The 11,839-nt window shown below is 45.3% G+C and overlaps 1 protein-coding gene across 1 annotated transcript; it reads right to left on the bottom strand.

Moving 5' to 3' along the window:
* Positions 1-342: 342 nt before the first annotated feature.
* On the bottom strand, positions 343-11,780 carry tfr1b (transferrin receptor 1b). The gene is made up of 19 exons (XM_076761703.1): positions 11,712-11,780; positions 9,791-9,835; positions 9,339-9,552; positions 8,433-8,628; positions 7,712-7,849; positions 6,652-6,736; positions 6,418-6,540; positions 6,227-6,322; positions 5,993-6,132; positions 5,736-5,905; positions 5,528-5,647; positions 4,944-5,029; positions 4,787-4,850; positions 4,640-4,707; positions 4,482-4,549; positions 4,260-4,350; positions 3,893-4,120; positions 3,635-3,784; positions 343-2,555 (listed from the first exon to the last, which is right to left on the bottom strand). The coding sequence occupies exons 2-19, from the start codon at positions 9,821-9,823 to the stop codon at positions 2,343-2,345; spliced, it is 2,283 nt and encodes a 760-aa protein (XP_076617818.1). The 5' UTR covers positions 9,824-9,835; positions 11,712-11,780; the 3' UTR covers positions 343-2,342.
* Positions 11,781-11,839: the final 59 nt, after the last annotated feature.

Genomic DNA, 11,839 nt, shown 5'->3' with positions numbered 1-11,839 from the left:
CTCAGCTGATGGCTGAGCCCAGTATTTCGGACGTGTTGTACCATTTTATTTGTTTTTGAACAGCAGATGCAATCGTTGTGTACAAATCCGGCTTTTACTCTGAAAAGCGGACTACCGGAAGCATAACAATATGTTGGTTAGATAAAGAACGGCATCGCTACGAAGAGGCTCTGATTCCGGCTAAATCACTTTATCTCCCTATTTTCTGAACATGTTCTGAGAGGAAGGATGGAAACTCTTGATATTTGACGTAAGACACAATAAAGACAGCTAAGAAAAGAGAAAACTGCCTGAACAGCCTCTGAATTCACCATGACAGAAACCAAAATCAGACATAGATTTACTGGATGCTGTAAGCCAAAAGGGTTTATTAAACTTTCCTGCTCCACACTGAGACCTTTGTGAAGTACAGAAATCATACTGAACAGGTTTTGAAGTATTTCAGCACAACATACAGTATTTTATTTCCACAGTGAGCAAAAAATCCATTTCCTCACCACCAGATTTCAGGCTTCAGTAAACTTACTTTTAACTCTTGTGACAGATGTAGGAAAGTAAAAACAGGAGACAACAGCGTCAAACTCATCAGAACTGACACGAGGAAACAAACGTATGCAGACATGTAAAACTGTGGATTATGAGACGGCGAGCTTGAGTTAAAATAAGTGGTTTGTTTTGACTGATTGTGTTCTTCTTAATATATTTAACAAATGTATCCAGGTTCAATAGCTTCTGGGTACAATTACACTCATTTATCGTTAGTTTAATATGATTTTTTTCTGCTATTTCATCCTCATAATAATCTGGGAAACTACTGACTAACTTTTATGGGAAGAAGATGGTCAAACACATGTCAACTTAGCAAAAACACTGTTTTGTATCTAAAACAAAGACTTTTGTTGAACCCTAATTTGAACATAACGCGGTCCGAGTCCGTTACATCTCGGTAAAGCAACACAGTAACATGCAGCGAAGAGGATTTTTGTCTCATGCAAAGAGAAATGTGGCTCGTGGAGCGGGTTCACAAACGTATACAGCAGGTGAAGCAACTGTGGTGGTTTTAGGTCAAATACACAAAGAAACACTGGAGAGGCCTGAAGGTAACGAGCCCGACAGACCAGGAATCTACAGGAAGGTCCGAGCTGGAGGCCTGAGCCCACACACACACACACACACGCGCACACACACGCACACACACATAATCCAAAAATAAAGACAAAAACCCCCAAATAAATAAGTATAAAACTCTGGGAAACACTGTCCCCGATAAGTTGTTCCACCTTTCAAGTGAAATATGAGAGTCACTGCTCCCGATAAATACACATGTAAAACACACACACACACACACACGCACTGGTAGGCAAAAACTACCATCACTGCTTGTCATTATGGAAGGCACTGCTCCCGATAATGGGTTTTAATTATGGAAGGCACTGCTCCCGATAACTTCATCATACTGTAATTAACTGCTCCAAAGTAGACTGTGCAACATAAATGGCTTTCTCGCAAATGATGGATCCAATCAGCTCGACCGCTGCGCTAAGAATGAGGCTCTGATAATGTTTTCTTATGTTTCTGGATGGTTTTGCAGCATCAAGCGCAGAAGGAATCCAGCCGAACACTTACATTTATCTTATTTTAAACGCCGACTCTAGATCAGCGAAAACTCCCTTCTGCCCTTCGTTTCTCCCTTTTAGTGCTTTTTAGATAACCGTTTTGCTGACTCAGCAAAGCGCCATCGCCGTGCACCACCCGGAATCAATCTCCGCACAAAAAGGAAGAAACGAAAGCCGCAAAAAACCGAAATCTCACTTTAGCTGGGCTCCATTTTGTCAGCAACAGTTGAGGAGACATTTCTGTAGCAGATGCTGCCGTAAGATCAGACAGTATAACCGTCATAATTATGGAAGGCACTGCTTCCGATAACGTCGTATAAAAAGACAAACGATAGGTTTATAGTGGGCACTGCCACTGATAAAAAACACAAGTATAAATAAGGTTTCTTAGTGTTTTGATGGCGAGAGGTCACAGCGAAGGCTTGGACTGCTCTGACGTGTTGGAGACGAGGTTTGTCAGTAGTATTTCTTCTCTTCAAGTATTCGTTTCGCAGTTTTTAAATACTGCGTTTCGCACGTTTCTGCCTCCTCCTGGATTTTTGTGGGATTAAGACCCCTCAAAAAACTCATTATGAGCCTGTTTTTAAAGGGCGGGGCTTTGACCTCTGATTGACAGCTTGTGCTTAAGTGCTGATATTGGAGCTCCTCCGTCTGCTCTACCTCACACTTCATTTCAACAACACACACAGGACACCCACGCTCACACCTCCCGCGCCCCCCCCATCTTTAGATTTCCTCATCGATGTCCCAGATGTTTCCCACCATGGCGTTGGCGCATCCCTGCAGGCTCCAGGTGGCCAGGGCCAGCTGGGTGTGGAGCTGCTCCATGTCGGTGGTTTCAGCGATGGATGCCAGCGTGTGGGAGCCGCGACCCAGCAGGATGTGGCGGAAGGGAGTCTCGATGGGGGACACGTATGGAGACAGGAGGGTGTGTTCAACCTGGGATGATAAACAGGAGCCGTGATACATCTGTGAGCTGCTGTTAAATGATCCCACTGGAAAATATTCTGATGACAATCACGCTGCAAATGGCTCATTAGTCATGTTCTCCGTGTTCTTCCTACGCTTGCAATTGATTGGTTTGTAGGCGTGCGTGCGTCTGACGGCGGCGTGTTTTCAGTTCAGCTCTTCTCTCTCATCCTCTCTGAAAACAACTGAAAGGTGTTTTTTCAAACCGACCGCATAACAATGAAACATCTGCTCCCTTCCTCTCCACATGTGCTGCTGCAGCAGCAGCTCACTTCCTGCCAGCTGGTCCAAAAATCAGAAGCATCCCAACAAATATTTTCACATTGTTCAACTTGAACTGGACCGAGACCACTGAGGCTGGGCTGTTTGGTCCGAACCCTGGTCCAGATGAGGTTCCACACCTCTTATCTTAGTCTGGACCAAACGGGGTGATCAGGTCCAAAGTCAGGGATCAACAAGCTTTGCCAATCAGGTGTACATCCCTGCAGCCGAAGCTACAACAAGCACACAACAGACCGACCGAGCGATCAGTTTCTCTCCCTTTTTTGGATGAAAATGACTGTTAGCATCAATGAAACGCTCAGCTCTGTCGCTGTCACTCAGCGGGCCAATCACAGACATTAATCTGTGGATGGTTTTCTGAGTTTAAACAGATTAACTTTCCTCTGTCTGCTCTGATGCGCTGACCTCAAACCAGCGTTCAGACTCAGAGCTCGCTGTAGTTTGGACTGGGGTCTGTTAGCATGAGCTGCTAGCACAGTCTGAAAGCGACACCCGCACTGAAGTGAAGTCAGAGGTATTTTGTTCTTTAAAGATTGAAAGGGAACGGTATGAGGGGAATACAAAGGGATTAAAAATGTGGATAACTTGATTATTAATTATCAGTTCATCCACCGTTTTTAACAAAAGAACCATCTCCAATCAGGCGATGTGTGTGTTTCTTAATATTAGTGTCATTTTGAATAAAATGATCAACTCTGTCTTCATGAACTGAATTTAATCAACATTTTAAATCCACCCGTGAGGAGGGGTCACAGACCGCGTCTTACCCTCATGATCCTGTCGTTGAGGATCCGACAGGCCTCCTTGTCGTTTAGGTCAGTGTTGACGATGGCGTTGCTGATGCCGCTCGCAGCTCGCTGGAAGGAGCCGCGTGCTCGGTTTAGCCAGGTGGGACTCACTCCCTTCAGCTCACCAGACTGCGGAACAAAAAGTTAACATCATGTTTTACGTGTGCAGGTCTTTATTGCAAGATATCAAAGACCAAAACAGGACCAAACGAGAGCACAGAGAGGTGTGAGGCCGACCTGTGAGAGCTGGCTGACGCGTCTGTAGACCCGGCTCACAGCCTTGGTGAGGACGCTGCTGTACCGGCTCACATCCAGGCTGAGCAGGTGGTCGTGGATCAGCCGCAGAGCCATCTGGCCGGCCAACTGTGCCGCCACCACCGTCATTTCACTGGTGTGATAGTTGGTTTCGTAATTGAGGTGATCCTTGCTGTCCAGGTTGGTGCCGTAGTAAGTATAGGCCTCAGTCTTCGGACGCAAAACACACGAGTCAACGTCAGCGAACCAGAAGCAGCAGCACGACGCTTGTTGATGCCATCATGTACATTTAAAAACTCTACCAACATTATCAGTAAATATCAGCTTTTTGTTTTGCATCAAGACTCACGTTGGGGGAGATGAAGTGGAAAGAGATGGAGGGAATCCCAGAGAAGGCCAGGAAGGGATAGGCAGGGTCGTCCATTGCCAGTGGCCTCAGTCTGAACACACAGAAATGAACATCAGGGACAAAAAGTCAGACAACTCCGTCTTCCAAACAGCTGAGTATCAAACCTCATGTGAAACTAGAACCAATCAAAAATCTGCCTTCACACACGGCCCATCTACTCACGTATTGGCCTCCCAGTTACTTTTTCCCATCATGTCGTACACGGTGGCAGAACCAAGAGGACTCCTCACCTGTGTGGACGAGGCAAAGTGAATGCAAACTCTGCAGGTTTGTGCAGAACTGCATCAGCATTAAGCGAGTCGTTGTTGTGGTGCCGTTACCTCTTTCATCGTGCTCTCCAGGAGGCTGTAGAGCAGCGGACTCGCTGAGGCCATCAAGCTTCCACGACCTTGAGAGGAGATAAACTCGGTCAGCGGACTGTCAGTGAAAAAGGTCTGAGGTAAACTGCAGGTGTGAGCTGTACTCACCCATGACCACTCCATCCAGGCTTATGTAGGTGAAAACTCTCTTGTCAACAGAGGACATATAACCCTGAAAACAAACACAGACATGTTGAAAACAAACATCTGTAGCACTGCAGAGGTGTTCTGTCGTACGTCCAGGTGAATGTCATTCAGTTCTTACCTCCAACCACTCGGTGGCGCCAACACTTCCGTACTCTCCGGCACTCCAGCTTGCAAACACCAGGCTTCTCCTGGGCCTGAACCCGTCTGACAGGAAGAAAACAATGAAGAGTTTAAGTTTCTGATCCCTTATAAAGATTATTGAGTGTAAAATCAACATGAAGCATGAAGATATCCACTCCACTGAGTCATGTTAATGACTATAATAATAATTTGACAGATAACACACAGGTTTCCTGCCTGAGATCCTCCAGGATAAATGTTCCCCATCACTCACATCAGAGGCTCATTAAGAGGAGGAGTCTGAACTGGAGGACTGATTAAAGCAAAAAAAAACCTGTTTCACTCTTCATATGAGTGCCAGCGACCTCATGGGACAGCCCCATAAACGGTGATGAAACAGCACAGACCTTCCCATCACTGCTCGTACATGAAGGAATGTAAACAGCTGCTGTAAACACAGTCCAGCCTCACTTCTACTAGTGATGTGGTGGTGATAAACAGGAGAAAGTCAAACTATAAACCGAAACCTACAGCCAACAGCAGGACTCTCGTGCTGTGTACAATGTGCAGCTGTCACGTTACCTTTCTCCACCATCTCCCGAACAGCTCTGGCCAGCTCTAACAGCACGGAGGTGCCGACGGTGGCTTTGGTGTATCCTTTCCCCCAGGCGTCTCTCTGAGCTCCCAGCACGATGTACCGATCTGCAGATTCACATCCAGACAGAGAACATTTAGATGTACGGCGAAGACAAAAGGATCCCACTTCAGACCACTAAAAAGTCAGCCGTACCAGGATCAGTGAAGCCTTTGATGACGCCGAACACATTGTGGATCTCCCTGTTGACCAGCACGTTGTTCACCTCCACAGTGATGTTCTCGCTGCCTCCCAGTCTGTACGCCGGCAAACTGAAGCCGCCTTTAAAACCACTGCTCGCGTCCGACTCAGGGCCGCCGATTTTCCTGAGAGGACAGAAACGTAAAATCACATGTATGTTCTAACTGTTCACGTAAGTGTGTGTGTGCGTGTGTGTATGCAGGTGGCCGTACTGTAGAAGAGCTACAGCCATGTTGGCGGTGATCGTCTGGGCTGGGATTTTGGGGAGGCCAGAGGACTGAGTTGGGGGGAACTGAGTATGGTTGAAGGAGGGAAATCCAGGCGTGTAGGGGTCCCCTGAACCCAGATGGACCTGAAGCAAAATCAAGATACGAGACACAATGGGATGCGTTGTATCGAGCGGCTTCAAACGGAGCGTGAGCAGCCGGCTGTGTGTGCAAACGTACATGTCCGTAGAGAGGCGTGTCCGCTAGATACTTGTAATCTTCAACATCAGGGTAGATGAGGACAGCAGAGGCCCCCTTCGTGGCAGCATTGTCCACCTGGAGAAACAACCAGAAACGTGAAGCTTTTAGCGAAGTTCCTGAAAGGTAACAGGGTGACATGAGGAACGTGAAGGCGTCAAACCGGTTCACACCTGCTCCGCAAAACTGATCTTTCCAGCTCGGAGCAGCAACACGCTGCCTTTCAGCTCAACGTTCTTCTTCTGCAGAACATCCAGGTCCTCCTGACGGCCGTAGTTTCCGTACACGAGCTTCCCCTACGAACACAAACACAGGTCAGACAGGCCACTGGTTATCTGACCTTAAAGAGCCTTAAACTCAAACAAGAAACAAAACATTTCACGCTTTGACTGAAAGTTTTCACTCACCTGAACTTTCGCGGGAGCGCTGTAGGCCAGATACCCTGTCGGTGTGAAGACATCTGAACCGAAAAGGACACGGTTTGGACGCTCGCTGCCAAAAAGAGACGAAACCTTACTGAACTCTGAACTGAACTGTTTCCTCAAGCCGAAAAGGCAAACAACGTATGCGTCATAAGAAAAAGAAAAGACAAGATAGAGAATCTGAAAAATATAAAATCAAGAAAGTGGCATTTCACCCAGAAGAGATGGCGAGAAAAGAGGAAGGGGAGGACGATCACCCGTCAAAATAAATAACATGATAAATATAAAGACTTTAAAATGATAAAAACCTCAATAAAACCTGGAGCACTGGTTTGTCTTTCAGCCTCCTTCGAGCAGCGGGAGGCACTCGTTAATCCACACTCATTTCTAAAGACTGTCTTCAGTTATGATGCTTTGGGGAAACACCTCCTCAGCTTCAGAAGGTTCGTAAGATGGATTTTAAGATCATCTTCGCCTTAAGAAGCTTTCGGGGAACAAAGCTCTGATGTGTATTTCCTAATAATAATCCTCTAACAATTCCATAGAAAGAGTTTGTAACCTGATCCACTTAAGTAAATATTTGTCTGCTACTTAGTGGAAATAATGTTATTCATATTCTCCTCTACTGTCTCTGTCTCCATTTTGTTACCTGTAATTATACATACCCTTGTAATTAATAACAAACTGAATTGTTCTTTTCCAGGAAGTGTTTGAGGAACTTGCAAGTAAAATTATTTTGAAATTACAGACCCTTAAAATAGAGCTTAGATGCAGAGCTTTTCAAAGTAAAAGCATAAAAACGTCTGAAAACAGCTGAATAAAACACTCCTTTGACTCTGGGGTGGTCATATAAGATGTGAGAAAAGAATAAATATGAATTAAAGTAAAAGGTACCCAATCAATAAACCAGGAATATACATAAAGCCTCCCTTTGACTTTAAAATACAGCGCCCCCAACAGGCAAAAATGTGACATTTTAAGGAAAAATCCCCCAAATAAAATAATCAGAATCAATTCGAGTGCAGTAAAAATGTGTCATTTCCACCTGTCAGGCATCTGCAGCTGAACGTAGTGGATGTCATTCCAGGGATCCATCTCCAGCTGCGTGAATTTGTCGAAGATGCCGTTCGCCAGGCTGATGTCTTCCTCGCTTCCTGCTGAGCGTCGGGGCAGATCAAAGTCCCTGCAGAGAAACAAACAGCCACAGTTTACTCAGCAGCTTTCTTTGAACTGATAACCAGCTCTGCCTTAAATGTCAGTCCTCGTTTCACAAGTACATGATGACAAACACTCTCTCAAAATGACAGACGCTGAACATTTCAGGGGAAAAACGTTCAAATCGTGAATCACCCCCAGGCTCGAAAATGACCTTAAAATACAGAGATGGAGTTATCTGTGTACCAATTAAGACCAAAACCCATCCAGACAGTATCTGCTGAGTGAGAACATTTCATTTAATTTTAATCTCCATGAGGCCGTTGGCGGTTCTTTGGGTAAGCCTCATCCTTGTTGGGTATTATCTCTTACATAATCACGCTCATTGTAAACCTTCCCCTGTCTTGTTTGTATTGTCTGGCCGTCTGCAGCGTAATGCTCTCATCCACTTCATTCATATTCACGAGTCCTCTCTCTCTCACAGGAAGCCATAGAGGCCAAAATGGTACTAGCAGGTGTCTGTATAGAAGGCGTGTTCTGATTTGGCTTCGCCTTCAGTTTGGCGACATAAAGCCGAGCATGTTTTCAGGGTGTGACCACGAACCGCGTACCTCAGAGTCTTGTCAAAGGCCTGGCTGCTGAGTTTCTGCTTGAGGAGCTGGGTGATGTCCTTCCAGTCCAGCTGAACCTCAGGAGCTGATGCAACGACTGGAGTCCTTTCCGGTTGGTTTTCCGTTTCCAGCTCCGTGGCACAGCTCGGCTGCTCCGCCTGAGGTTTGCTGTGGCTGACGTAGCCGATCAGGTAGCCTGGAGGACAAGCAGTGCAGAGACGCAGAACTGTTTAAAAAGCTTTAACAGTAGCTTTCTGACTGGTAACTTCACTGCGTGGACCATATCCCTCCAGCTCTCAGACCTCTACAAAATACACCTCTGACCCGCTGAACCATCTGTGTGGCTGTGTGACAACAACGATCGTGAAAGTTTCTCCAATAAAATCTATGTTGTAATGTGTCAGACTGCCAATCAGTGCGATGAGCGGTGGCGAATCATTGTTATGATGTATACAGACTAAAGCGTGAGAGCAGACGCCCGTCATCAGCTTTGGTGCTGCTGTGGAGCTGCAGAAGTCAGAGAGCTGTCATGACATCAGAATATGCTGGCGACTGTGAAAACTCCTTCAGGCATGTGGTGAGAAGACTCAGGACACGAAAAGCAAACAAAATGAGCTGAACATATTTGCTGTTTAACATGTAACCCGCCCAAGAGTCTGACAACCAACAGCACGAAATCATTGAGATGCAAAGCAACAACCTGCTACTGCGAGCAGCTCGAAGAGAGCCAAAGAGAAGGGGTTGCAGGGTAGTGTAATATATGTGTTTAATAATTCATGTTATAAAAATTGAAAAGGAACTTGACAGGGGAAAAGTTTCCACCCCTGGTTTAGAGAACAGGTGAAGAAAGAGGGGAATGTTGCCATAAAAATGACTTAAAAGATGATGATGATGAGCCTGGCCTACCAGTGACGAATATGAGGAGGGTTCCCAGGACCAGGTAACAAAGGTTACGCCGGCTTTGATGCGGAGGTGCTGGCCTGAAGCTCGGGGACCCCCCCGCATGGCCCTCGGCCTCCGCGGCGTCATCTGTGGCATCGTCGGACAGTTTGACCTCGACGTGTCTTTCTCCGTCCTCCACCGGCTGCAGAGTAAACCTGCTGTACCGCTCATTCTTAATCTAGACCGAGAAAAGATAAGAGTGGAAACTATGAGAGCAATGTGGTCCTGATCCCACAGCTGCACAGGAGGAGGGGCGGACAAGACTTCACACAAGTCCTATTATTTTGAGAACTTTTTGATATCAGACGCTGCACAATGGAGCACCATGTTATTTTCTATTCAGCCAGTTTAATCGGTTCATTCCAGATACAAAAAAATAAGAAAAACATGTGGAAAAAGAAGAAGTCAACACTCACCATGCTGTTGAACGCAGACCTGATTCGATCCATGTTGCTGTTATTCTGAAAACAGAGAGCAGACGGAGGAGACGAGGCTGTGAGTGGCAAATAAGGAAAGCTAATGCGGAGGGAAAGATGACAGTCCAGAGGAATACGGGAGGGAGGGGAGGGGAGGGGATGTGTGGTGAGTCAGGTTTCTAACAGAGCCGCCATTCAGACGACCAGTAAGGGTTCCCGAAGGTCTGCAGGGTGGAGGGTGTTTTCTCTGTAAACAGGCTGACTGTTATTCGCTGAGGGAGAAACCTAAACAGGACTGACGGCGTTAAAAACATTATTTTAAATACAGCACAAAGTGTGTGTGTGCATTCATGTATCATAATGTATATAATTCTAATGCAAAGTGGAAAAAGAGTGAAATATCTATTACTTTATTTATGTTTAACATTTAGAAACACCTTACCACAACCATACGAAACTTGTGTTTTGAGTTTACTTTGTTGCTCTGAATCTTTGTGATTATTCTGGACAGTTAATAAACCAAATGAGTGAAAAAAAGGTTTTACAAGGACAACGATAAAGCGATATTCATCGTCATTAAGGGTTTGTGTTTCAATGCAAAATATCAAAGGTCTCAAATGACATTCAAGAACTGGTCTGTCCGTCACTCTACACACAAAAACACACACACTTCAAAACAGGAGGAGGATAATTCCTGGAAAGTTCGACCTTCAGGATTGTTTCCACATCATAACGACGACAGGTTTGTCGTGAGCTTTGTTTCTTTGATAAACATGTCAGGTGCAGACGGCGCTGAGGCGTCGGTCGGCGCTCAAGAAGACGTGTCTGTTCCAACTGACAAACCGCGGGTTCCCCCCCGCCCTTCCCAACGTCCTTCCAGGTAAATCTTCTTCCTCATAGGAGGTGACTGATGCAACCTCTCCTGAGCCCACTGGTTCATGAAGCCACTTCCTCATTTACTGAACAGAAGCAGGAAATATACTGGTCCTTCCTCAACAGATAAGGCATTTTCACACAATGCACATTCTTTAGAAATTACATTCACTGTGATTCTGTGAACAGAAAAATACAGAAATTCTCACATGTAACTATGTTAATTGATGTTTAAGTTATAATAGTAATAGTTTAACTGATTTGTGTTTTGAAAAATAATTAATTGATTTCTGAAATCAATGAGCTGTAAAATGAATCGATTATTCATGCCAGCTCAAGACACAACTGATTCGTAAGAATTTAATCCTCATTGAAATATCTATCTTGTATGTTTTTTTGAATTATTCTACCTCAATATCAGCGTCGACCTCAAAAATCCAGCATCATGTCCGCCTGTCACTCAATCAGACCTTCAAAATGAAAATAAAATGATACCAAAGTCCTCGTGAGCAGCATCCGCAGCTGGTTTTTAAATAAATATATAAAACAGTGTCACAGATGCTAGCGGACTGAACAGTTGGGGAGTGGTCGCATCCTGTCAGGACTCCACATGTGAACTCCTCCTCTGTTCAACATCTCCTCCACACATATTTTAACGTATGTTTTTGGATGACTAACCAGATATTAAGGCTTATTTCTGATTTTAGAGGAGAGAGTTTAGTGTTTCTGGGGGGAATGAATAGTCCTCCATCACGCACTTATTCACACTTAGAAGATGAAACAGATATTCATTCATATTAAAAGCCAAACGTTTTGCCGATGAATAACTGTAAGGTGGCTCTCTAACGAACACAAACCTTACAGGCAGAGGAGAGGTGACATTTGCAGCATCTTGTAAGTAAGCTAGTTAGCTACACGTTGGGTGTCCTCTGCGTTTTTTCGTTTCACGGAAGACTTAACGTGATGTAAAAGGCAAAGCAGCTCAACAAGAAGCTGACTTTTAAATTAATACGTGAACAAAAGGGCCAGTCAGTCCTTGTTATCTCACCTTTTGCCGCTCAGTCACCCCGCTTCTTCTTGCTAGCAGCCTCCTCAGCGCCGGTGCCCTTATATGGGTTACGACACTTCCGCGTACGTCATTGCGCAATCACACACGTACACGCTGCTGAGAGACGG

Source organism: Chaetodon auriga, chromosome 21 (genome assembly GCF_051107435.1).
Source record: "Chaetodon auriga isolate fChaAug3 chromosome 21, fChaAug3.hap1, whole genome shotgun sequence".
Taxonomy (NCBI): domain Eukaryota; kingdom Metazoa; phylum Chordata; class Actinopteri; order Chaetodontiformes; family Chaetodontidae; genus Chaetodon; species Chaetodon auriga.
The sequence above is the reverse complement of the archived record's forward strand: the minus strand, read 5'-3'. Positions and strand labels throughout refer to the sequence as shown.